Source organism: Stegastes partitus, unplaced genomic scaffold (assembly GCF_000690725.1).
Source record: "Stegastes partitus isolate 25-593 unplaced genomic scaffold, Stegastes_partitus-1.0.2 Scaffold981, whole genome shotgun sequence".
NCBI lineage: Eukaryota > Metazoa > Chordata > Actinopteri > Pomacentridae > Stegastes > Stegastes partitus.
Window position 1 is genome coordinate 38,307 of NW_007578712.1, and position 25,259 is coordinate 63,565.

Here is a 25,259-nt window from a genome sequence, read left to right on the forward strand (position 1 = left end):
TTAGCAAGGAACTTGTAGCATCCTGGCACAGGTCCTTCATAAGATATTGAAACCAGGTTATTTGCTCCTCAAAGAATTCCTGCCTGATTCTTGCACTGTGACAGGGAATGTTAAAAGCACCCATCCTATCGGAACAATATGATGGCTTTGGATGACTCAACGTGTTGATCTCTGAATTGATGTACCTCCTGGGACACCACTCAAACCATTCACACCTCCTCCACTGTGAAGCTGTAAACATGCACAATGTACCCAGTATGCTTAAAGCCTGATTTCTCCATCATGGTGTTGCATTTGAACCAGGATTAATCTGATTTCTAAACCCCTTCTTTAAACAAACCTGATTTAATCTTGGCAGCAGCTTTTGGAAGTCTGCAGGTAGAAAGCATACCAGTGGTGGAAAAACGTATTGAGTTCTTAACAATAAAAACAAATAAGAATACCACAGTGCAGGAATACTCTATAATCAAAGATGTAAAGGGATGTAAACTAAAGTAAAACAGAGTGGTGCAGAATGGAAAAATGTACTTAAAGTATCAAAAGCAGCACTAGTTCTACCATTCATAGTGTCAATCATATGCACCAATCAGCCACAACATTGCCACAAAAACAGCCCTGAGTCACTGAGCCATAGACGTAGGTTGGGCCTCCATGGATCGCATTTGTTCCACTGCAGATACTTGACTGGAGTGAGACCTGGGGAGTTTTGTAGGTTGGGTCAATGCCTTGGGCTTTTTGTTGTGTTCCTCCAGCCATTCCTGAGCAGTATTTGCACTGTGGATGGGGCACATTGTCCAACAGTGTACGTGGTGTCAGAGTAACATCCACACGAATACCAGAACAGTACATTCTAACTAGATGATCAACGTTGTTCACTTCACCTGTCAGTGGTTTTAATGTTGTGGTTCATCATTGTACAGGATCATAACATGCAGGCACCTTTACAATATTATCAGCTGGAGCTCAACTGAACAACTTCAAACAGTCTTAGGTGGTTAATCAACAGTACAACAATTACACTGTGTAAGATGATCCTCTTGAAAAATTGGAATGACCACAAATCATCCATCCACTATCTATACACCGCTTAATCCTCATGAGGGTCGTGGGGGGGCTGGAGTCTATCCCAGCTGACTTAGGGTGAAGGCAGGGAACACCTTGGACAGGTCACCAGTCTATCACAGGGCCACACTTAGAGACAAACAACCAGCACACTCACATTCACGCCTATGGACAATTTAGAATCACCAATTAACCTCAACATGTTTTTGGACTTGTGGGAGGAAGCCGGAGAACCCAGAGAGAACCCATGCTTCACAGGGAGAACATGCAAACTCCACGCGAGAAAGATCCCGGTGCCCCACCGGGACGCGGACCAGTGACCTTCTTGCTGCGAGGCAACAGTGCTACCAACTGCGCCACCTTGCAGCCCGACCATTAATCAGATCCAATCATCCATCCACTATCTATACACCGCTTAATCCTCATGAGGGTCGTGGGGGTGCTGGAGCCTATCCCAGCTGACTTAAGGTGAAGGCAGGGGACACCCTGAGTAGGTCACCAGTCTATCACAGGGCTACACTTAGAGACAAACAACCAAGCACACTCACATTCACACCTACGGACAATTTAGAATCACTAATTAACCTCAGCATGTTTTTGGACTTGTGGGAGGAAGCCGGAGAACCCAGAGAGAACCCATGCTTCACAGGGAGAACATGCAAACTCCACGCAAGAAAGATCCCGGTGACCTTCTTGCTGCGAGACAACAGTGCTACCAACTGTGCCACCGTGCAGCCCGACCATTAATCAGATATTATCAATTAAAGTATATATACTGAAGTAAAAATTACATTTGCCTCTGAAGTTTGAATGAGTATTTCATATAATAAAGTTGAATAAAAATTAAAAGAAAAATTGAAGTATAATACCTGACTGAATTCAGTATATAGCCTTGAAATATGCACTGCGTGTTCCACAGTTAATTGCTGTAGCTCAGCTCCACTGTCATTTGTCAGCTGCTGATTACAGCTTGTTGCTGTCTCACATGTTTGTTTGTGAGGAACAGTATCCAATACAGCACATTTCTGGAAATCTTCCAGTCTTTTATTGTATTCGACTGAGACTGCCTTCAAAAGGCCTGCAGCCATAGCTGCCCTCCAGGCTTCAGTCAACTGGCACTTTTGCCATTTTCAAAGTTGCTGTTGCAGGCTTCAACACAGAGACACATGCAAATGTGAACAGAAGGCATGGAAGGGTTGCTGGTCATCTGCTCACTGTGTGTCTAAAGGTGACACTGAGTGTGTGTAAGGGGGTGTGGTATGTGTGGTGGAGCAGTTATCTGTGTAAGCATGCATCCACAAACAGTGACATCTATTAATACCCTCCTATGAGATCCTGCTTACTGATTCTCACTGACTGAAGGCAGCAGACAGGATGTAGACAGTGAAGGCGGCGATGGGGTAACGCCTGCACAGAGCGACATGTGGGACCTGACCTAAGGTCAGCTTTAATCAGTTGTGTCATTTACAGCTTCAGCAGCCGAGCTGAACAACTATTGTGTTCTCACTCAATTCTTACATGTCTCTGATTACAGTTTCATTAAAATAGTAATAAGTGTAGCAGACATCCCATCATGAACAATGAAATTGCTATTGCGCTTTTCATAACAAACTATATTTCCATGGAGATATGTGATGGAAGCAGAAGAAGGGAAAGGCAATAGGAGTCTGGCAGCAGAGCAGGGTAAACACTGTTGCTGATGAGCTGAGAGGTTGCCATCAGCAGAGCTGTGATCAGAGCTGTGTTGCTGTGTCTAAGTGCCTGCATATGTGCGTCATTACGTGGGTGTTTTTCTGTGTTCGCTCAACTAGTATGTGTGTGCATTTGTGGAAGTGTACCTGTTTGTGCCTTCATGTGTGTTATGCCAGTGGGATTACAAAAAGACAAATGGAAGAAATTGGAGGTTACTGGGGTGCTGCAAAGTGTGAATAAATCACTTCCAGGCATGCAGTGTTTATCCAGTTTTTCCAAGGCAGCTTCAGAAGTTTGTCTAACACAGCAAGATTTCAACACGTGCAAGGGGAAGATTAACAGGGGCGTTTGCACAACAATACATTTGCACGCCTATTCTTTGATCATAGATCATGGGGCGAGGGGAGATGAAATTGGTGCATCTCTGCAGCAATGACAGCTTTACTGATTCCTCTGCACGAGCAACGCATAAGTGTTCAAATGACTCATGTTGATGTTTAGCCTCTGGTATGATACCAAAGTCCTTTGGTTCTATTTTAGCAACCTAAGGAAACATGATATTTGGAGGAAAGGTGACCAGTCAGCCTTGACTGAGCTGCCTGACCAGCGTCACATAGCGCTCGCAAATCTCTTCTTAGTGCTTCTTTCAACCTTCCTTAACCTGCTGGGTAACAGTAATTCAAATGTCTGCTAAACATCCTGACAAAAATCCATGGCTGCCTCACAGCTCCATGTGTATATCACAGGAATGTTTAAATCTGTTAAGAGGAAAGATCATACCACTGTTTAACTAAATTTTGTCTTACTTTTCAGTGCCCCTCTACTCTATACGGGTTTGGTTCATTGTAGCAGTGCAGTTCGTTCCACAACAGTCCAGTAGGCAACTTAAAAAGGTGTGAGACACTTGAAACCTGCAGGACACTGAGAAAGGACTTTTAATTGAAGTAGGAAACATCTTGAGTCCAGCATCAGTCAGCCAAAAGAAAAATATATAGAGAGTACGGTGTAAATTTAGGTATAATTAAATGAATGTATTGAGCTTTCACTGTTCTCACTTTTACTGATCTCAAACACACACTATTCTGAAAGAGAATATGTTTGTGTCTGGTACATGATCTTTAAACATTTGTGGATTCTCACAAAGCATGCCTGACGTGCTTAAGCTGGATGAACAGAGCAAGGCCAGTGGCTTTTAGCTTTAAAACTGCATTACAAAGTAATGCTGCTTTTTCTCTCTTTGTGTGAACACTGAGGGCAAAGCTGTTCTTGAATGAATTTTATTGGAATTGTCACTGGACTAAGAATTCCAGGGGCTTGGTGCTTGTGTTCAGTGCGAGCTCCGCATGGTGGCTGCTCGACTGACCCACACACTGTGAGCTGTGAATTCACGGGTTCTGGCCCGACAGAAAGGCTCATTTAAACGTGTAATGAAAATCATATAGTGTCTGGCCAGCTTCCCCTGCTTAAGAGAGGTGTGGGTACAAACACATAAATAGATATTGTGAGAGTAGTTGTTTGGATCACAGGATGTTCCAAACAGATCATAATGGACATACAGAAACCACAAAATGACCTTTATGTTATCTTCACACTACAAGCAGCTACATTACACAACAGCCAAGTGTGTCCTGCTACACTGTCACTCAGTCTCTGTTGAAGTGTTGCTCAAACACTTGATGTTGTTAGAAATCTCGTCTGCTGAAAATCAAGTTGTTGTTTTTTTTACCTCGTTAACATGCCCCTGTGAAGTTTTTACCTGTTTATGCTGGAAGATAAATCATGAGCACAATAAACAGTACACACCATGGCTGAGCATTTTCTCTTTGAAACCTGGGTGAACCAATGGAACTCTCAAAAACACAGATGGAGATTAACAAGGTTTCACACAAAACAAAGTGTAGGAGCCAATCCGTAATTCTTCTTTAGAATCAGTCAGTCATATAGGATTGAATGCCTGCAATATTACAACTTCCTACAGTGTAGCATAGAAAAATTCTAGAGTGTTTGAGCAGAGCTGGTGTGCTCCAGTTGCAACAAATGAGGAGGGGCTAGTGTGTAAATCGCCTTCCTAGATTTACACACAAGAGGAAGCAATGGTGTAGTTATATCTAAGCCATTTTAAGATATGAAGGGAATATTTTTATAAAAAGAACTTCAAAGTATGTAAGTTTTAATATATGTAAGATGACAGGTTAAATCAATGACCTGAGAGGGACTATAATGTCATGGTTAAAATTAGGGCTGAAACAACTAATTGATTTAATCGATTCAAATTGATTAATAAAATAGTTGTCAACTAATTTAGTCATCGATTAGTTGCTTAAAAATGTTTTTTTTTCCCGTAAGCGGCTTGTTTTCTTCAAATTTTAAACTAATCTGTTACCAAAGTGTGGCTGCAATGAGCCACCGTTGCCTGTAATCTAGCAGTACAGCAGGAGAAGTAGCCAACAGCCAATAGATGGCCTTGTTTTGAGTCACGTACGCCACAGCAGTCAATGCATTCAGCAAGAGTGCGGCGGCGGCTGGTGAAGGTTTGAAGAAAAAGGAGAAAAGTACAGAGCCCGTCTGGTGACATCGATAGGAAACAAAAACTAACTCGTTTCCATGCATTAGTAAATCGTGGCAACGAGTTATTAATTATCACACGGTGTTTCATCGCAAGAAATCGCAGGATATCGGTGTAGTTCATTCCAAGGTTAAAATCAAATGAAATGAAATCAAAATGCTCCATGTTTCATGCAAGTACACCCGTTATCCTTAATCGACAGCTGGTATGACCGCACTGTGAAATTTGCTCCACAACTTCTCTTGTTTCTTCATATTAATAATGCGAGGCCACAATTTAACTATGTCATTCCCACGCATTAATAACTCGTGGCCACGATTTACGAATGCGTGGAAACAAGTTATTTTTATTACTTATCGACGTCACCAGACGGGCTCCGTAGAAAAGAGATAAATCAGGAGAGAAAACTTCACAAACAAAGTCATCCAAAGTGTGGGAGCGCTTCACACTAAATTTACAAAAAAAAGACAACTGACCTGCAAACGTTAAAAAAATAAATAAAATAACAGAACATTTAGTTAAATAAAATGCTGTAAAATCCACAATTCTCTTGTGTTTTTCTTTTTCTTCATGAAAACATTTTCTTGTAACTTACTTGGGTAAATAAAGGCTAAACAAAAATGTTTGTTAAAAAAACAAACAAAAAAAGATTAATCATAAAAAGCATAAAAAAACAAGAATAATAAAAAAAATTATTAGTTTTTTGGACAAATTAATTGATTACCGAAATAATTGTAAGTTGCAGCCATAGTTAAAAGAAGGAGTAGCACTGGGACATGGATGACAGGAAGAATAAGTTTTTCTTCCATTTTTCAGACAGAACGGAACAGGACACCATAGAGAAAGAGAAACAAAGTAGAAACGATGAAACAACATATGATTGGTTTACACAACACCACGCCGCCTGCCCATCACGCAGCTTCAAGTGCGCATTGGATGGTAATTTGTAGCTCCGTGATACCACCTTTCATTGGAAATGACTTGTTGTCAGGTGCTTTTTAACCACTAGTCTGAGCACACCATTAGTCATCCCTTTTCAGCCAACAAATACGTACACACACATGCAGTATATGTATAAATTGCTGCTCGCTTTCAGAGACATTTCTTCCAAATGGCCCATTAGAGAGCACATAGAAAAATGCAGTGTTTTTGCCGCATGGCAGAAAACAACCTTTATGAAACAAAAGTCCTAATGCAGTGCTGGAAACTAAAGCAGAAGATGAGCAATTTAATATGAGGTGGAGATTAGACTTAGATCCGGTATGGCTGAATGAGAAAACTTGCCTTAGGAGTAAAATTCCCTGAATGTTGGTTATAGTTGAAAAATTTGTACTTTTTGCAGCCATCAGGCTGAATTCTAAATGTATGACAATTCAAAGGGCTACAAGCAAAATCACGTCTTGGCTATCTAAAGGGATGACTGAATAGGCTCTTTCATTTATAGACATAAAGCAATTTATAGAATTAATTGCAAAGTTGGAAAGCTGGCTTTCAGAGAAGTTAGAATCAATAGTGTAGATAAACACCGGACCAGTCCTCCGCTGCATGTACTCAGCCTATTGTGCCTTGATAATCAGCTAAAGTAATCCATTCAGGTTCGGCCTTTCATACAAATTATCTCTACTTTGTTGTTACATACAAGGTTTGCCTGAGTGCTGTCAGACTTTTTTTTTTTTTTTTACAGCTTGCTAAGTAAGACTAAAAGCTATGGACATGTTAGTGAGCAAACATGAGTGTGAAAAGCTGAACTAAGTGGGAATCATCTTTCTAAGCTTTGACCAGAAGACCATTTTTGAGGAACTAAAGACACAAGGACAATGTGATCAGGTCAGAGTCATTCTATTCTGCTGAAAATGTGACCTTAAAACATTTAAACACTAAAAACAAGAATAAATAAATAAAAAGAATGCCTTTCAATTTGCGAAAACTATTCTTTGTCCCTTTTAATCATCAATGTATTTTTACAGTTATTGTAGAATTATAAATAGAAAGGAAATGTTGCAGTAAGGCCTCAGTTAAATCTAATCCTTGTTTCCTGCTGTCTAACTCTGTGTTTGCCTGTTTCAGTGCAGACAGAACACAAATCCTCATTGATGTGCCTTCAATTCATCCTCCATGGAGCACAAAAAGCTTCCGTGCTTTTACACTTTACGCTCATTTCCACTGAATACAAACAGCATCCTCCCACATTTACTGCCTATTGAAAAGTAATTAACAGCGCTTGTTGACTATGTGAATAGCTGCTCCACAGAGAGACTCACATCTTTTTGAAGTCGCACACGGTGTACTCGGGCCAGTCGATGTAGCACACCACCCGGCCGGGGAGCTGGTCCGTGTTGGAGTAGTAGTACTGAGGGAATGCCAGCAGCAGAGCCAGAACCCAGATCACACCCACCACCACCTTCGTTTCAGTGGAAGACATGCGCTGCTGCAGAGGGTGGATGATGGCCATGTACCTGCAGGGACACAGAGATGGGCAGAGGCATAGAGATGGTGAGCAACATGTGGAGAGAAATCTGAGCCTTGACCGCTACATCTGGCATAAGGCAGCACCGGCATACTCTGTGACTAGTTTGTGCTGCACTGTGTTGAAGGGTTCAGTGCCAAAGCAGGCCAAACCACAAAAAATCCAAAGTTGAGTTTTCTGTTTTTGTGAGAAGTGTTTCTGGTCTACCAGTTCGTGGCAAAGTGATCCAACCAACAGCCCACTAGTAATGTCACAGTACCACAGTTTGGCCCATAATGGTTTTAGCATGAAACTTTCGTGGCAAACTGGGCCAAGCCACAGGAATTGTTGACCATTATATCGCAGGTAGTTGCACGTGAGTCAAGATGGCGGACAGCGCAACCTCAAGCCCCATGAAAACTCATCTCGTAGGTATGGTAAGGTAAAATAAAAACTTAATGAACCACCACAAGCATCTATTTGTACCCCATGGTCCTCAAAAGTATCTCTAGTTCCTTACGATGACCCATGTAAACTCTTCAGTGCTGTTTAGCAAGACAAACCTTGAATCGCTTTTCTTCTCAAAAAGTAGCAAATGTGATATGGCCCACTTTGGCACTCAGCGAAAGGAAAGGCAACATTAAAACTTAAATAAGTCATTACAGAGTAGCTGTTTCAATCTCTGGACATATAAAGACTCCTCCAACTACAAGGATTTTCTTTTTGCAACACAAAATTTTGACCTCATTTTTCTCTAAAGCTAGTAAATGTGGTTTGGCCCACTTTGGCACTAACCCCCTTTGTTTTTAGAGACATCTATATCAAGTAGATGCCAAAAAAATATGTATAAAAAGTATCAAATAGGTAAACACAGACTGACATTTTTAGAAATGTGTGTTTTTGCTGAGGGCTACATGAGATTATTGACATCTTGTTAGTCCATTACTTATAAAACCACATTCTGCAGCCAGTTAGCTTAGCATAAAATCTGGAAAAAGGAGAGTAGCTAACCTATATCCAAGAATACACTGTACCTCCTACATATACAGCCCAATCTTTTACATTCCTACACAACTAAACTGCATTCTTAGTCACGTTTTGATGGAAGTATATGTTGTTTCAGATTATGTTTGTTTGTGATGAATCACAAAAACATTTCAATTTAATATATCTTTGCCATTTATTTTATTGCCTTTTTCAGGAAACCAGTTCGATCTGTAACAGAGTGGGACTCATCACTCTGGAGGAGAAGCTTCAAACATGTAATGAGAGATTTGCACTTTAACCCTCTGATTTCTGATTATTTTTGTCTCTACATTATTGCTTTTATTACATAGGACAGCATAATGTAAACAGGAAGCAGGAGGGTTGTTGCTCCCTGGCCAAATAGGTTACCTAGCAGGCGGCTGTGGCTCAGATGGTAGAGCGGTTGTCCTAAGATTGGCGGTTCGATCCCCACCCCCTCCACAGTTGAAGTGTCCTTGGGCAAGACACTGAACCCTAAGTTGCTCCCAATGGCAGGCTAGCGCCTTGCATGGCAGCTCTGTCACCACTGGTACATGAATGTGTGTGTGTGTGAATGGGTGAATGAGAAACACTGTAACGCGCCGCAAAGGTAGAAAAGCGCTATACAAGTGCAGACCATTTACCATTTACCTGACCTCAGTGCAACAAAGCATGCACTCCATCAAGATGTAAAACAAGCAAGCAGTCAAACTGTCGGTAGTGCAGGTCTGCAAAAGCATTAGCAGATATCAGGTGTCTGCTCTCTGTATGTAAAGATGGATGACGTGTCATCACTTCCTCCCACTGTACAAAGGTCAAGCCAAAATATTGCAAAAATGCCATCCTGAGCTGCTGGCAGCATTTGCAGCCAGACTCTTTAGACAAGTGAGCAGGAAGTGGAGGCGTAGTACGAAGGTTCCTCCTCTTGCCGGTCCAAGTAAGAACACAGACTCCTCGAACTTTGTGTAGTTGCACACTTGATGGTCAATTTAGTATTGACAATTAGGTTAGCCCTCAAAACACAAACTTAACTCACTGAAAAACTCTTTTGTGGTGATGAAAAGATGACAAGAAATCACATGGTTAAGGAAAGTTCTTCAGGTTTTCAGGTGCCTCCACACAGCTTGAATAAATAACTAATCAAAACCAGACTTCCTGATAAAACAAACTGTATTTATTGTGACAGAAACCACATCATACTTTGATTGTTTTTAGTTTGGTACTTGTTTCATCAGCAAACATGAAGGAGGCCTTGCTTCATGTCAGTATACAGTCAGTAGTACTGAGGCCCACACAAACAGTGGAATCTCAACACCATGTTTCCACTTCCTGGTCTTTACTGCATTGAATCTGTCTACAAATAACATCAGCATCTCAAAATGGCAGCACCAACTTCTGAGATATTTTGGGCTCACAGTCAGTCTATAGTTGGAACCCTCAGGCTGTCATTGACTGCAAAGAATTTGACACCAAATGCTAAGCAAGGCGACTCATTGAAATTCACATGAACTCATCCAATTAATGTGTCGGAACTGTGTGTAAAAAGAAGTACATGTCTCAAACGTTTCATCTGTTATGGATGGAAACATCCTCAAATTAAAGCTAAGAGCAAATCACTTTAATCACTGTCACTGTTCCTTTGCTACACAACTGTCTATAAGACACTCATTGCACTGCACGTAGCAGTCTTTCCAGTAGTAGACATAAATATAGCATACATTTGTAAGAAAACAACAGTGTAGAGTTACATCTAAGCCACAGAACTCCATCAAATAATTATTTTCATCAACAAAACAACTAAATATTAAACATCAATAGTCAGAGATGAGGTTTTAGGGTATTAATCAATGACTGAAAAAGGGACTCTGAAGTTGCAGTAGGTAGAAATCTAGAAAAGACAAAAAAGCACAAAAACAACCACAAAAAAACATTTAAAAATACATTTCTGCTGTTGCATACATTATTTTTTTTTTTTTTTACATAAACCCTGCTAGATTATTTCCTCATGGAAAATGCACTGTCACACAGCGCAGTTTTCTGAGCTAATGGAATACAGACTTTTTAGAGATACGTAGTTGTGTATAAACTAATAATTAACTCAAACATTTTACTGCACAGTCAGCACTTCTAATTTTCATACTTTAGGTACATATTGCTGAGAATTCTTAGCTATGCAGTGTGACGTCAGTACTTTCCCTTAAAGATCGAAATCCTTCTTCCACCACTGACAGCTGTGCAAATGGAGGATTAATTGTGTGATCACAAGTTATTTAAGTCCTTGATGTAAGTAAAGTGTAAAACTGCTCATTTGTGTGAGAGTCATAATCTTAAAATAGACTTCTTGAAGGGTAACTTGAACTCTGTGTTGAAACACAATCTGCAGAATGTGAAAATTCACACACACTCACCCACGCAGCACGGCAAAAACATGCAACATTCCTCTTTATTTCAGGTTTACAGGAAAACAACTTTTAACACTTTGATCTGTTAAAAATCACTTTATAGGTCAGACTTCTTTTGTGCGGACAGGATCATGTAACGAGGCTCTGTGGAAAGAAACCGACACCGGAGTTACATTATAAAGTAAGTGTCTGCCATGAAATGAGCTGTTAGAATTCTATTCAAATGATTCCCCTCAACATCTGAATAATAATTTCACATTGTCATAATCATGCTCCTACTCAGAGGGATGGCGAAGTGCATGAATAACTTAAAATGACCTCGTACATCATTAGAACTGAGCCTCATTAGGAAATCTGTGTAAAACTCCTTTGCTGGCGGAACACATTTCTCCTCAGCAAAAATACAATACTTCACAGCAAGGGGAGAAAATAATTCATACTGCACTTCAGTTCGTTTTTATTCCCTACATTGATTTTTGCCTAAAGTATGTCAGAGATTCACTTGTATTGATTTCCCTGCATCAAAACTCTAAAGTTTGTTCTTCCTTACAGCTCAATAATCTGGAAACGATATTAATCCAGTAGGGTGATGATTTTATTGAAATCATTTCTCAGGGTCAAATTTTATTTCTATGCTTCATATATTAAAAATCCCACAGTCCGTAACTGTGCGCTATATGCTGTATATTCATGTCTACACACCATCAACATCAGTTATTATTTTTTTGCTTCCCTTCAAAGCAAAGCTCTCCAATCAAACGCTGTCCTGAGCCAACGAGGTCTAATTAAAGGCTTAATCCCACTAACAACCCAAATGAATCTGCTAAATGGACGTCCTCACTCTAATTATATCAGGCACAAGAGGAGGCCTTTGAAATCAAACGCTCCCTGTGGTCTGCTGAAAGTGGGAGATCACAGCCTCGACTTTACTTTGGCTCTGATTCAAACAGCACTGGCAGCCATGTGGCTTTTTTCTACAACGAGGTGAATCACAGTCAGATGATGTCTGATGTCAGAATCAAACACATCTACAGAGGACCACGACCTGCAAGCTCGACAGCCTACATCATCATCGTCATCCTCATCAATGATAGTATGCAAGAACTGCTTGGATTTAGTGTAGCCTGTATGTACAGTGGAACACTGACAGCAGAAGTTTAGTCATTAAATGAGGTCTTACCTTGTCTGTACTCTTTAATAATGGAATTTATCATGTAAGATGATACAATCTTCTCAGAAGGAATGTGATTTCAAGATACACATTTCAGAAAAAGAACAATAACCTTATTACAAACAAACACATCATTTAGGATTTAATACCAAACCCAAATCCTGTGCCAATCTGCTTATTCCATCCAAATCCTCTATAATCCTTTATTGACTCTAATTAGGTTCAGCTTTTAACATTTACAGGACAATAATGTTGTAAAAACTAAAACAGTGAGTTTAGATTTTTAATCAACTTTTGTTTGCTGAGAACCCACAAATGTTATGATGCTATAGCTGACAGCTGGTTAGCTTAGCTTAGCACAAAAGCTGGGAACAGACTGCTAAATATGTCCACTAAAGCTCACTAATTAATCCATTTTTATCCTTTTTGTTTAATCTGTATAAAAACTTCAAGGAGTCATTCCATCTCAAATGATTTAGGGGCCTTCTGCTCATCTGCACCTCTAATGAGCTTCAAACTTTTTTTAAACATGAATTATTGATATTCAAAATAGTATCTGTTAAATCTGTGCTTGATATTAAATACTTAACAAGATACATTTTTAAAACAAAAATATATAAAGGACAGTATCTCAGGAACTATTAAAGATAAAAGATTGACATTTTTACCGTTTTACTTCTAGGCAAATCAGAGATAGTTTGGCAGAAATTGTTCTAGGAATTCAGGAGTTTAAGGTGGAATGACCCAAAGACAAAATCATTGATTCTATTCCAATACACTGATTTTGAAATTCACATCATCTTCTCACAGTCACCTAGTTTTCTGTTCTGTTTGATGCTACAGGTAGATAAAAAAACCCAGAAAAAAGACTCCTACTAACAAGCTTCTTAATGTTTTGTCAGAACCTGTATTCCATTTACTATTGGTCTCATTAACACGACCTGCTACACACTCAGTCTTCATTGCAATAAAAATGTATTTTTATGGACATTTCAGTTAGTAATAGATGTGAAATTGTGAAACTGCTTTGGCTGCTTCAGTTCATAAAATCCACATCAGAAACTTCGCTCGTCCCAGCTCCGCCCATCTTGTTAGTCCACAGGCTCCAGTTTTCATGTCTACTCCAGGCACCACCAGTCCCTTCTCTACACACCATGAACTCTAATTCATGTCCCGAATCCTGTGTGTTTGGTGCCTGTTATCTGTTGTACAGCTTCTGGGTTCAAGTCAGATGTCTCCACCCACCAGAGTGACATCATAGCCGAGCTACCAGTTCACCGTGACTTCTGCAGCTCCAGCGCCCCCTGCTGGCGTGGCCCTCACCTCTGTAGCCAGAGACTGGCAGGTAATGATATTAACCTAGTTAGCTCTGCCAAAGAGGTTAGCCGGTGTTATTTATTTATTTATTTATTGATTTAGTTAGTTAGTTAGTTAGTTAGTTAGTCTGTTTGTTTGTTGGCAAGATCACCCAAAAAGTTATGCACAAATTTTCAGGAAATGTTGATAATGGCACAATGAACAGATTTTTTGGTGATGTTCTGGCTTACCATCTGGTTATTTTCTCATAAAACAGTAAATGCTGTTAAGTGTCAGAGTCGTGCAGAATGATGTTATTGTGTCACTTGTCCAATAGATGGAGCTCTGACTCCATTCAGTCCTTCAGTCCTCATCGCTGTTTTCTCAGTAGTACAGGAGTACACTACAGCTAGGCGACATCACAGGAGTGGGCTGAGCGGAGCTTCTGACAGATAAGTTCATAACGACGCTGTGACATTAACAATGACTCAACATGTCTCCTGTTTCACTTTAACTCTCTTTGCCATGTGTCTTTTTCATTGCGTTGGTCATGCCTTTCATTTCCGTTGCATTGCTAAAGTTGTGCTAACCTTGCTTAAGTTACTCTCTGTCTGTTTGTGTTAACAATAACATTGCTATAGTTATGCCAACCTAGCATAGCGTTAGCTAACAGCTTAAAGCCAATAAGTAATTACCACGTCTCTGTCTTCTCTCAGCTATCGAACTTGTGTGATCTGCATATGACTATGGTGGTAGTTCAAATTTAACATAGTAGCTCCTGGGATGAGAGTGTCCAGGTGGCGTTGTCGGGTTTACTAGATACTGGTACAGCTCCACCCAGCTCCTGCATTCTCCTCTCATCCACCCCTTTTGTAACTCTGCTACATTCACAAATATCAGTATTTTGTCAAATGGAAACTGAACCTCGACTGGATTAAGCCATTTGTAACCCAAATAGAACTATGTGTGTTTATCAAACCGGCAAGGCTCAGGAGGTACAGTACTCGGAGGGTTGGCAGTTTGATTTCCAGCTCCTCCACTCTGCATTGTCAAAATATTTTTAAGGAGGAAGCCATCAACCACCGGACCACGTAATTGCTGCAGTGTGTGTGCATGGGTGAATGAGAGGTCTTCAAGGATTTGAAATGTTAGACCTAATGTGAAAAGGACACATCCCACACCAACAATTCTGAAACCAACTGGGTGATAAACAGTTTCATATCTGTACTGAGTACTCCTGCCATGATTAGACTGGGGATAATTTTCACTCCATTCTCAGGTCCTTCAACCAAGTGGACTGTTAAGACCTGTAATGAGAGGCACAGTGTAAAGTGCTGAGGATACATTTTCATAATGAATGCAACAAACGGTCCATATTTTGACAGATTACAGAGCCAACACTAGAGTCAATGGAATAAACGTTGCTGCGCAATCTGAGTGTCTCACACACAGCTGTCAATGCCACTATTTGGATCAATTTTAAGATGTTAATTTACAGGAAATGGGGTTGATCAGGAAATAAGTCACTTAACATGAATGCCACACTGGCTGTATACTGATGTTCCAAAATGTGCAACTGGTCCTTCACAAAACGACTCCAATCACCTGAGACATGGACTCTCTGAGATCTGTGAAGACGCCCTGTGGTGTCTGCCCCCAAGAGGTTAGCAGCAGTTCCATTTATTTCTGCGAGGTGTGATTTGCAGGCACCACGGATTAGATTGTTCCAGCACATCCCTGAATTTTTCAATTGCCAGTTTTCTCCCGGGATCACAGTCAATAGGTCATCATCGGCAGGACTGTACAAGCCTTGATGTTTCGGAGATCCACTTGATCCAGCCTCCGAGCTGCAATAACTTTGTCTTTGTCAAAGTCTCTCAGGGTTTTACACCTACCCAATTCTCCCACATCCAACATGGTGAGAACAACAACCGACAGTTCACTCTCTAATACGTGCAAGGCCCTGACATGCACTATTGTTGTGAAATCAATAATGTTGACTCAATCTGTGAAGGATCATCATTTTTGAACTTGTCTGTGTCCATGTGTATACTTGTATCCTAGTATTACATGATGTTCCACTTGTTTTTATGGAGAACAAAGGGAATAATGGAAAGTCATGTTATGCATCCTTCAGGGCAACAGTGGGAACCCAATCTAAAAGTCAATTTTGAAAAGGCTTAACTTAGCTGTAACTTAAAATTATTTTGCAAGAGCTTTGTGACTGATGTCTGCTGTGCACATTCAAACCATATTCCACTTTTGTTCCAATCTCAGTATGCTTCAGTGTGAGTGCTTCAGTTCTGTTTGGGTAGCTCCTCTGCCTGCAAACAGAGAATGATCTATACTCCTGAACCCCTAAGTGTAACTCAATATGAACATTCTTTTCATTCAGTGAAAAAGTCAATCTCAGCATTATAATGTCGCAAAAAAAAAAAAAAAACACATCCACAGCTGAGAAGTATTTCATTTTTATGGATTTGCCAGGGGAGAGCTCCGCTCCCCTGTGTTCCCCTCCCTTTCATTTTACATCTTAGAAAGCACACCTTTGAGACTTTGCACTTCAAATATGTGTCTGTGGGCAATATCTGATTCGTCTCAATAGGATACTTTCTCGTGAGGTGGCAGGCAGCATGGGCAGCCAGTGCTTGGTTTCATGTGTGACATACACCTCCAATTATCCACAAATAGCAACTAAACTGCCATGGCAATGCAGCGGTTCGATATAAACACCATGAGCCTGCTCCACTGTTTCCCTGAGATGCAAGTGATTAAGAAGGAAGCAGCAAAAGCGACAGATGAAATTGCCTGCCTTCAAGGTTGCCAGTGATTTTTTTTTTCTCCCCTTTTTTCCAAATTGCATTTGAAAGTAGGCTGTAGTAATTTGATCATTAAATTGTTTCCTCTGGTTTATTGGTCTCTCGGGGGGTTTGTTGTTGTTTTGCAGAAGGTTACGTAAAATTCCCATCAACACTTGGACGGAGATAGGCAGGGAGATGGTGGCAGAGCCTAAGGTCTGTGTGTGTTTGTGTATGTGTGTGTGTTGGCTAGTAATTTGAAGGATTGCCACTGGTGTTTCCGTTATCATCCACATGCATGCATGTGAAATTGTCAGCCACCTTTGTCTCATCAATTACCAGATGACGCTCATGTGTCCTGTGCAAAACCAATATCCACCTGCATCTCCGCCTCCTTGATTATGTGTGTAGCATGTGTAAGTGTGTATGTATGTGTACATAGAGATACTCAGTAGGCAGTGTGTGTCTATTGTGGTGGTAGATGAGTTATCTGGTTGAGGAGAGCACAATCTAGCAGCGTACATAGCATGTGCTGGTGAACGATCAGTTCTAATCATAAAAACATTGATAGTGGTAAAATGAATAATATACCTCAACTGTATATTTAACACGTCTGTATGATGGCTCTGAGAGCACACATTAAGGCATCCAGCCATCCATTACCTATACACCTTACTAGGGTCGTGGGTGGGTGAAGCCTATCCCAGCCAACTTAGGACGAAGGCAGGGGACACCCTGGACAGGTCACCAGTCTATCGCAGGGTTGCACTTAGAGATAGACAACCAAGCACACTCACATTCACACCTACAGACAATTTAGAATCACTAATTAACCTCAACATGTTTTTGGACTTGTGGGATGAAGCCGGAGAACCTGGAGAGAACCCACGCTGCACGGGGAGAACATGGAGACTCCACGCAGAAAGACCCCAGTTTCCTCACCGGGACGTGAACCAGCAACCTTCTTGCTGCGAGGCAACAGTGCTACTAACTGCGTCACCCTGAAGCCCCCAAATTAAGCCATTTAAAAAAAAGAAAACAAAGACAGGAAACTCAGAAACAAACAGCAACAACACAAAACCACAACCAAATATAAAAGCATACCAGCAAAGCACAAAACACAGCCAAATACAGAAACATACCACCAAAACAGACATCAAATGTGATTAAATACAGAGACAGATTTAGAATTTCTAAATCAATCAGGTCCCTGGGAGGTATTAGTTATGTGTAAATAGGGCTTTTGATCATTAGCTACAATGTGGTTACAGCAATGTGTCACAAAAAGCGTTCAATCTTTGTGGTATTGTGTTCAGTTGTAGGTTAAAAGAGAGACAACATTACTTAGAGTGAATGTATTTCTCTAAAGTCACCAGTTGGAGGTCATGTGGTCTATACAAAGATGTAAAGGTAATGTTTCACATAAAATGTCATAAATATGGAAATGTACAGCCAATAAGAAACCTCCAGGATATAAGAATGGAGACAAATGTGTAAATTAATGTAAAAATAAGAAATTGCACTGACTGCTGTAACATGAAGGCTCTTAGGGGTTATAGCTTTAACTACTCTGAAGGAGAAACATGCCATGTACCATGAAGTACCTTTGCCATGTATGTTTCTTCTAAGAGTTGGTTACCTCAGTTTAGGATGTGGTTTAGTGATAGTTCAGTTGGGGACATGATGCCCATGTGGACTATTGTTTTTCTTATCACTGTCCTCTTCATAGATCTTCTTTGTTGTTGCTGAGTAGATTCAGAAAACGCTGTTAGGCTATGACAATGCACTACTGTAAGGAAAAACATTTTGTTGTCTTTACCGTTTATACAGAGCATGTCTATAATTCCTTTTAATTTAATGCATTGTCAAACCGGTAAAGAAGCTTCATTTGCTGGCATTTTGACATATGTTTTCCTAGGTAGTACATTGAGTTTTCAGGGCCAACATAGCAATAACTCAGTGTCTCAGTAATCAACCAGATAAAAGTCAGGACACCTAATGAAAGATAACATCACATCACTAATAATAATGACAGCCACCGGTCAGCTAAATGCCCTCAATCAGGCGCATCACATCCACCCTTGCAGCCATTTCTGGAGCTCTAATCTGAGTTGATTTTTTTTCAGTGACAGGAAATGACAAGTGTTGATAGGAGTGTTGTTGTCGGAGGTGACATGACTGTGAGGCAGCTGTTCAGAATTATCTAAATGTGTGACACTGACATTGATGGATGGAGACTTATGGAGGAACTGAGAGCAGGCTGTCTTTTGAAAACCTCAAAGGGAAATAAACTCTGGAGGTTTTGATTTGTTTCAGTGTGCAGGATATAAACGATAAAGTTTGTCATATTTGTGAGATCACATTTGGTTGTGTGTATCATGTCATGCTTTGTGACACACACATGCTTGATTTGTCAGATATGTAACCATAGTAACAAGCATGCACCTCATCACAGCATGCAACAGTGAGAGTGATTCACAGTGATTCAAACTGTTTTTGTGTTTGTGTCAGTCTTGTATTTGAGCAGTTTCTTAGTTAAAGTTTCCTAAACCAATATGCTTTTTGTCAAATTCACTGAACATGTCCTCACAGCCTGCTAGCTGATTAATCTGTGTGCGCACTGAAAAACGTCCATTAACAGCCAAACTAAACAAACTGAACGGCTCAGATGATTCCATCGAATACTATTCTAGCGTTCTTGTGCTTGTTTAAAGAACAAGGGCAAATAGGGTCATGACAGTGAGAGGGGTGGTAATTCTTGCAGATCCTAACTATCTAAATATGCTAACCAGCGAAATATTAACAATCTTTCTCCAGAATCATAGACTCCCTCTTTACGCAGCCATTATCTGCTCTCGATTTACAATACCCTGTCTGTTATGACTAACAGCATGATGTCTAGCAGCAGATAATACCATCATTCTTTAAGCTCTAGAATGCTTAAAGAGCAGCAATGTGCTGCACAAGTTTTCTTGTTAAAATGAGAATTGTCTTGTTAAAATGAGAAAGTTTTCAAATTTGTACAGTGTCTTGTTTCAATAAGAAAATGTTCTCATTATAATGAAAAACTGACATGGTGGCAATAATATACTGCCATATGTGGGGACCTGATCAGCATGTACAGCAGGCAGATTTAGCATTAAAATTAGGAGGCATATTAGAGCAGAAAATAACCACATATGTCTGAAGCACAGATTTCTTCCCCATGTTAAAAACAACCTTAATGTTCAGCTGAGACTGCTGGTCAGACACTAGTTATACTTTTTATTTATAGTCCAGGTGATACATGAAAAGGATGTTTACTTTTTCCTAAAAGCATTAAACTTGCCACACTTAAACAGCTTGCGGTCCTGATTATTTTTAGAAATGGAGCCATCGCAAACACGCCTCATGGACACCAATCAATTCTTCCGCAGGCAAGCCAGTCCATCGTTAAGCTCTCAAGTTGTGGCTGGAAGAAAGGCTGCCGGGGGCATTTCAAATGCAAGAAAGCCTCCTTGAAGTTCACAACTTAGTGTCAATATGAAGGGACATTTTGAAGCAGACAGTGAAGAATAGGTTCAACAAGCAAACATACTTCTGAAATACAAACTCAGTCTTTGTGTGTTCTTTACAAGCTAAGAAGGTCATATTGAATATTGTTCTACTCTACCGTCATTGTATTGTCAAGCTCAATGAACAGAAGGATCAGGCTTTTAAAATTCCAAACACAACATGAATGCAACATACTAGGGCCTGACTGATATGGATTTTCTGAGGCTGATGCCGACTCCAATATTTGGCAAAAGAAAAAATCTGATAACCGATTGATCGGGCGTTTAACTTAAAAAATACATAATTAATAAAATAGCTTCTTTTTTGGTCTCTTAATGCTTACAACAACAACACAGATATGAATCACAGGCAGAACATTTCACTGACACATTTTCACATTTTCACTGACAATAGTTTGTCCTTCAGTATTTGTTTAACTTTACAACAGAGAGGAATTTTCAATTACACAAACATGCAACAAAGCATTAAATATAATATACATGTTAAAAAAAAAAGGCACTTTGGTGAGTATATTAACCCTTTATTTGCCTTCTGTGTTCTTTGTTTTTTGAGAGTCAGTAACCAGTATTGCATGACACGTTTCTTAAGAACCGGATTTATTGGATAATATCGGCGAGGAGCTTTTAATGACTTACATTGGTTACAGTTTTGCTAGCACGGCTAAAGTTGTGCCAGCCTTAAACGAAAGTTTATCCTACTGAGTACAGAGGCACTAAATATGAGCTTATATCAAGGCCTGACTGACCAAAAAGTCAGTCAAATTTTGCAAGCACACAAATGGATGGACATATGTACACAATGTGTGATGGATGCGCCAGAAAATGCATCATATGGTTTAACCAGGTCAGCATCTTTTACTGTCCATTTTCAGTATTACTACCTCCGCCAAGGAGGTTATGTTTTAGCCGGCATTCATCTGTTTGTTAGGAAGATAACTCGAAAAATTATGCACAGATTTTCATGAAATTTTCGTGCAGAATGCTGTCCTAGATGGAGCTCTGACTTATTCAGTCCTCACCGCTGTCTTCTCAGTCGTACAGGAGGAAGCTACGGCCAGACTACATTACAGGAGTGGACTGAGCGGAACTACTGACAGGTAAGTTCATACAGTGTTTCCTCTACATTCATTTAGAAGTGGCGGGCCACCATTCCTAAATCCTAGCCGCCGCTCCTTGAACTTTTTTATCTTTTATTTTTTTATTTTTTTAAATTTATTTTTATTGTCGCAAATACACTACCGTCACGTCTCCCCCTTCACAGCAGAGTCCTGCAATGGGTCGGGTACTCGGGAGACGTACTAAGGTAAACTACAGATAACTATCTTGCTCAGTCTCTACTCTTTGGGGGGTTCATACCATAGATATGTATAATAAAGGCTTATTCTGGTGTACGTGACATTGTGTAGAGGACAGAAATAATAGGAACCAGAAAAGCACCTGCAGACCTCCACCAAGCAGCTCATTTCCACCATATTGTGATTTCCAGCCAATGTTAAAGTCCTGCATTCATTTTATCTACACTATTAGATTCATGGATAATCAAAACATACCTTTAGCATTTGAATTAACATTGATATCATTAATAACAAGCTGACGGAGTGATGAAAGGTCGTTTTGTATTTTCAAATATTTTGACAGGAGACATGCTGAGTCATTGTGTCACAACTTCTTTATGACTGTGTTTCTTCGAGGATTTTTTTTTCAGTAGCAGGGGCATGCTGTCCAGGAGCATAAACAAATGACATCTGACTGCAGATTTTACTTTTACAACCTATTTATTGAATGGCCAGTTGAAAATGGCTTTTTAAAGGCTGACTGTTAAAATGAAAAGAATAAAAAAATAAAAAAAATTAAATTAAATTAAATAAATAAAAACAAAAGCAATAAATAATAATTTCTTGATGGGGCTGTAGAATCAGTGGCAAAGTTTGCACCCAGGCTCAGAACAGATACATTTTCTGGGTTTTTCATAGAAGAGCTCCAAGACTCTGTTGACAGGAAATTCTCTGAGAGGCTCAGCAGCATACATGATGCAAGCTGATTCCCTGCAGCCTGTTTTTCGTCAGTCTTCACCTACAAATCCAAACAATAATCAGATTGTTTCTCTCAATTTCCTACACCCTAATCATTTAAAATAGTTTCTAGTTCATGTCTGATGATATATTATTATTAAATGTCTGCTGCTGTCCACTGCTCCTCCCTGTCTAATGTTACTTGTCTTACAAAACATTAACATTACATCAATTACACTCACATCACATCTGATTACAGCTAATAAGTCTACCTTTTCTCCAGTAAGTCGCTGCCCTATTCTCCAAGACGGCCCTCCTCTGACTCTTTGACCTGGAGCCTGGTGCTGGACGTGACGTCACTTTCAAGGCTGAAGATAGTTATCTGTAGTTTCCCATAGTACTCGCAAATACCTGACCCAGTGCAGGACTCTGCTGTGAAGGTTGAAACATGCAGTGGTGGAAAAAAATAATAATTAAAAAAAAGAAATTTGAAAGAGCTGCAGCTAGGATTTAGGAATGCCAGCCCCCCACTCCTAAATGAATGTAGAGGAAACACTGCTTGCCTTTGTTGGGATTTCCTTCCAAAAGCATCTCTGAAGTCACTGTCATCTATTAACTGGATAAGTTTATGCTCATTGTAAGAACTGACCATCAAAACATGTGGACAGACGTCAGACCTTTCTGTGCCGTGCATCGTTTGTTCAGGAGATATGTGAAATATATCATTTAGGTAAAAAAAAATAAAATGTCCACCGTTTCTGAAAGTATTCAGGGTGCCGAGTGTACAAGTTTAATGCTTGACATAAAACATATTGCCTCAAATTTGGCACAAATCACCTGAAGTGTTAGGTATAAAACTGAACCGCTGTTGTTCTTAGATTAACTCATCATGTAAATGGTAAATGGTCTGTACTTGTATAGCGCCTTTCTACTTTAGTGGTACTCAAAGTGCTTTACAATGTTTCTCATTCACCCATTCACACACACATTCATACACCGATGGTGACAGAGCTGCCATGCAAGGTGCTGCCTGCCATTGGGCGCATCGCATCAGTGTCTTGCTCAAGGACAATTTGACATGTGGGCTGGCGGGAAATCAAACTGCCAACGTAACAATCAGTGGACAACCCGCTCTACCACCTGAGCCTCAGCTGTCAGTGAACTGAATCATACAAGAACTTTGGTCTGTAAAAATAAGCTCCCACTCGCATATCATCAACAAATATAAATTCAATATCTCTTCTGTTATTGGTTCAACCCCAGGCTTATTACCTGCCACACTTTTGCATAAATCAGCCGCCTGTTGCTCAGTGAGAGCAGTGAAGCTGAACTAAAAGTAGCTGACTGGAGAGCGACACAGCGAGCTGAAACTCAATAAAATCCTTCATAAAGCAGAGTTAAGATGCAGATTGACGTAATAATGCTCTGTACGTTCATTACTATGTGCTGTTGTTTTTCACTTTAACATTTTTACACTGTCATCTCATAGAAAGCCTTGATTATAGCCACATTTGTTTTTGTAGAACAAGATGTTTTGATATTTGTTTCAGGGAACCTCTTGTGTCATTGTTTAGAAAATATTGTTTTATTATGACTGTTCGACACGGCAGAGTAGTTTCTCACATTGCTGCCACTGCAGCTCGGCAAGGATCAACAGGAGCCGTGTCAGCATCATCCTGAATGGAGAGCATCTTCCCAGAGCATGCTCTTGAATATTTGTGTGCACTGATCACAATAGTCCACACTCATTATGGTTACAACACCCAGGCCGGTATGCGTGAATGCAAAGTGCTATGAGTAAATAATGTAACTAAAAGAACCCGAATAAAATGCAATAGTGTCGGACTGTAGAACTGTTTAATAGATTTCTTTTTTGTATTGATTTCTTTTCATTTGCTTTGATTTAGTTTAAAGTTCTATTTTTTTTTCTTTTTCATTTTTGTTCGTTCATATTTTTTAGTCCTAACAATGGCAATGACTGTCTTAGTCACACCTGTCCACTCTAAAAGAACAAATAAAGCACATAAATAATAAAATAACAAGTGTTGGATGTACAGTATTTCCATTAAAGTTAGTCATGAATATTCATTGTTGCCAGAGGGTGACTTCCTTCTAAATGATGGTTCTTATGGCCTGGGACAGACTTCAGTCAGGGTTAAATGAGGAAAACCCTAAAAGCTACAATCTAATATTTCTCTCTCAGTAGTGTTTTCATGCTATGATTTGCACATCAAAGCCAGCGAGAGGTGAAGTGAATTTATATATAAACACAGTTTCATCTTGTCACATCTGTCACCACATTGCCTGTTTTTATCCGTGTCACATAATCCCATTGTAGTGAGAAAACACCTTCTTCTCAATTTCCATGCACAGAGCCTGACTCATGGAGAAGCAGAGGGGTGACAGAGGCCAGAATAACTTCCTATGATGGTGTCTCTGGGGACAGTAGATGGGAGGGGAAGAGGAAATTGTAGGACGGAGGTGAGAGAGCTGGAGAGGAGGCCATCATAAGCTCTTGTTGATATGCTGTGCAGTAAGTCATCCGCTGCCACGACCTGTTCTGGCCGGGACAAGCTGTCTGTGTGCCACAGCGACTGCAGCCGAATATAAATGGTCCAGCGATGTGGGAAATTCAGCTGGCCGGTCTCAGCCAATCACACTTTCATTTGTTACTATATTAGCTCGTCACTTGGGTGCTGAGCAGCATGTAGCAGCAGAGGGAAATGGTCACAAAGCCGGTGAAACGTCTTCAGTGAATGGGCTTCATTGTTAAAACAACACCGGCTGAAGTGCCCTTCAGGGATTCATCTGTGAATATTCTTGTCATCCTGTGAGCTCACTGTCAGCTCGCTGCAAGGATTTAAAAACAATACAAAGTGCTAGCTGAGTTGTAGTGCAGCCCAGACACCTTTTTTTGTTTGTTTTGTTTTCTTGCTTTTGAAAAACTTCCCCCTCCCTGTTCCTCTCTGGTTAATAGAAAAATCTCTCTGCATATCAACGCTACATATTGAGAATTATTTTCCATTAACAAAAAAATAAATAAATAAAATACAGAAAACCTAGGATTAGATGTAACTCAACACTGTTGCTTCCTCTAGAATGTTCAGATCTTTGAAGTCCCTGCCTCTCTGTTCACCTACACACCAGCTCACCTCTGCTCAGACACTGTAAAATTACTCTACGCTACACAATGGCAAGTAGTAATTTTGGAGTTATTCAGCCATACTTGTTCGAATTGGGTTGCCTCTCAGTGTT

The 25,259-nt window shown here is 40.1% G+C and overlaps 1 protein-coding gene across 1 annotated transcript in view; it reads right to left on the reverse strand.

Annotated features, from left to right (window-relative positions):
- tacr1a (tachykinin receptor 1a) overlaps positions 1 to 25,259 on the reverse strand; it is a 63,443-nt gene that overhangs the window by 28,543 nt on the left and 9,641 nt on the right. Inside the window, exon 2 of the mRNA XM_008294626.1 lies at positions 7,582 to 7,776. Within this exon, the coding sequence (XP_008292848.1) occupies positions 7,582 to 7,776 (195 nt within the window). The remainder of the gene's footprint in view (positions 1 to 7,581; positions 7,777 to 25,259) is intronic.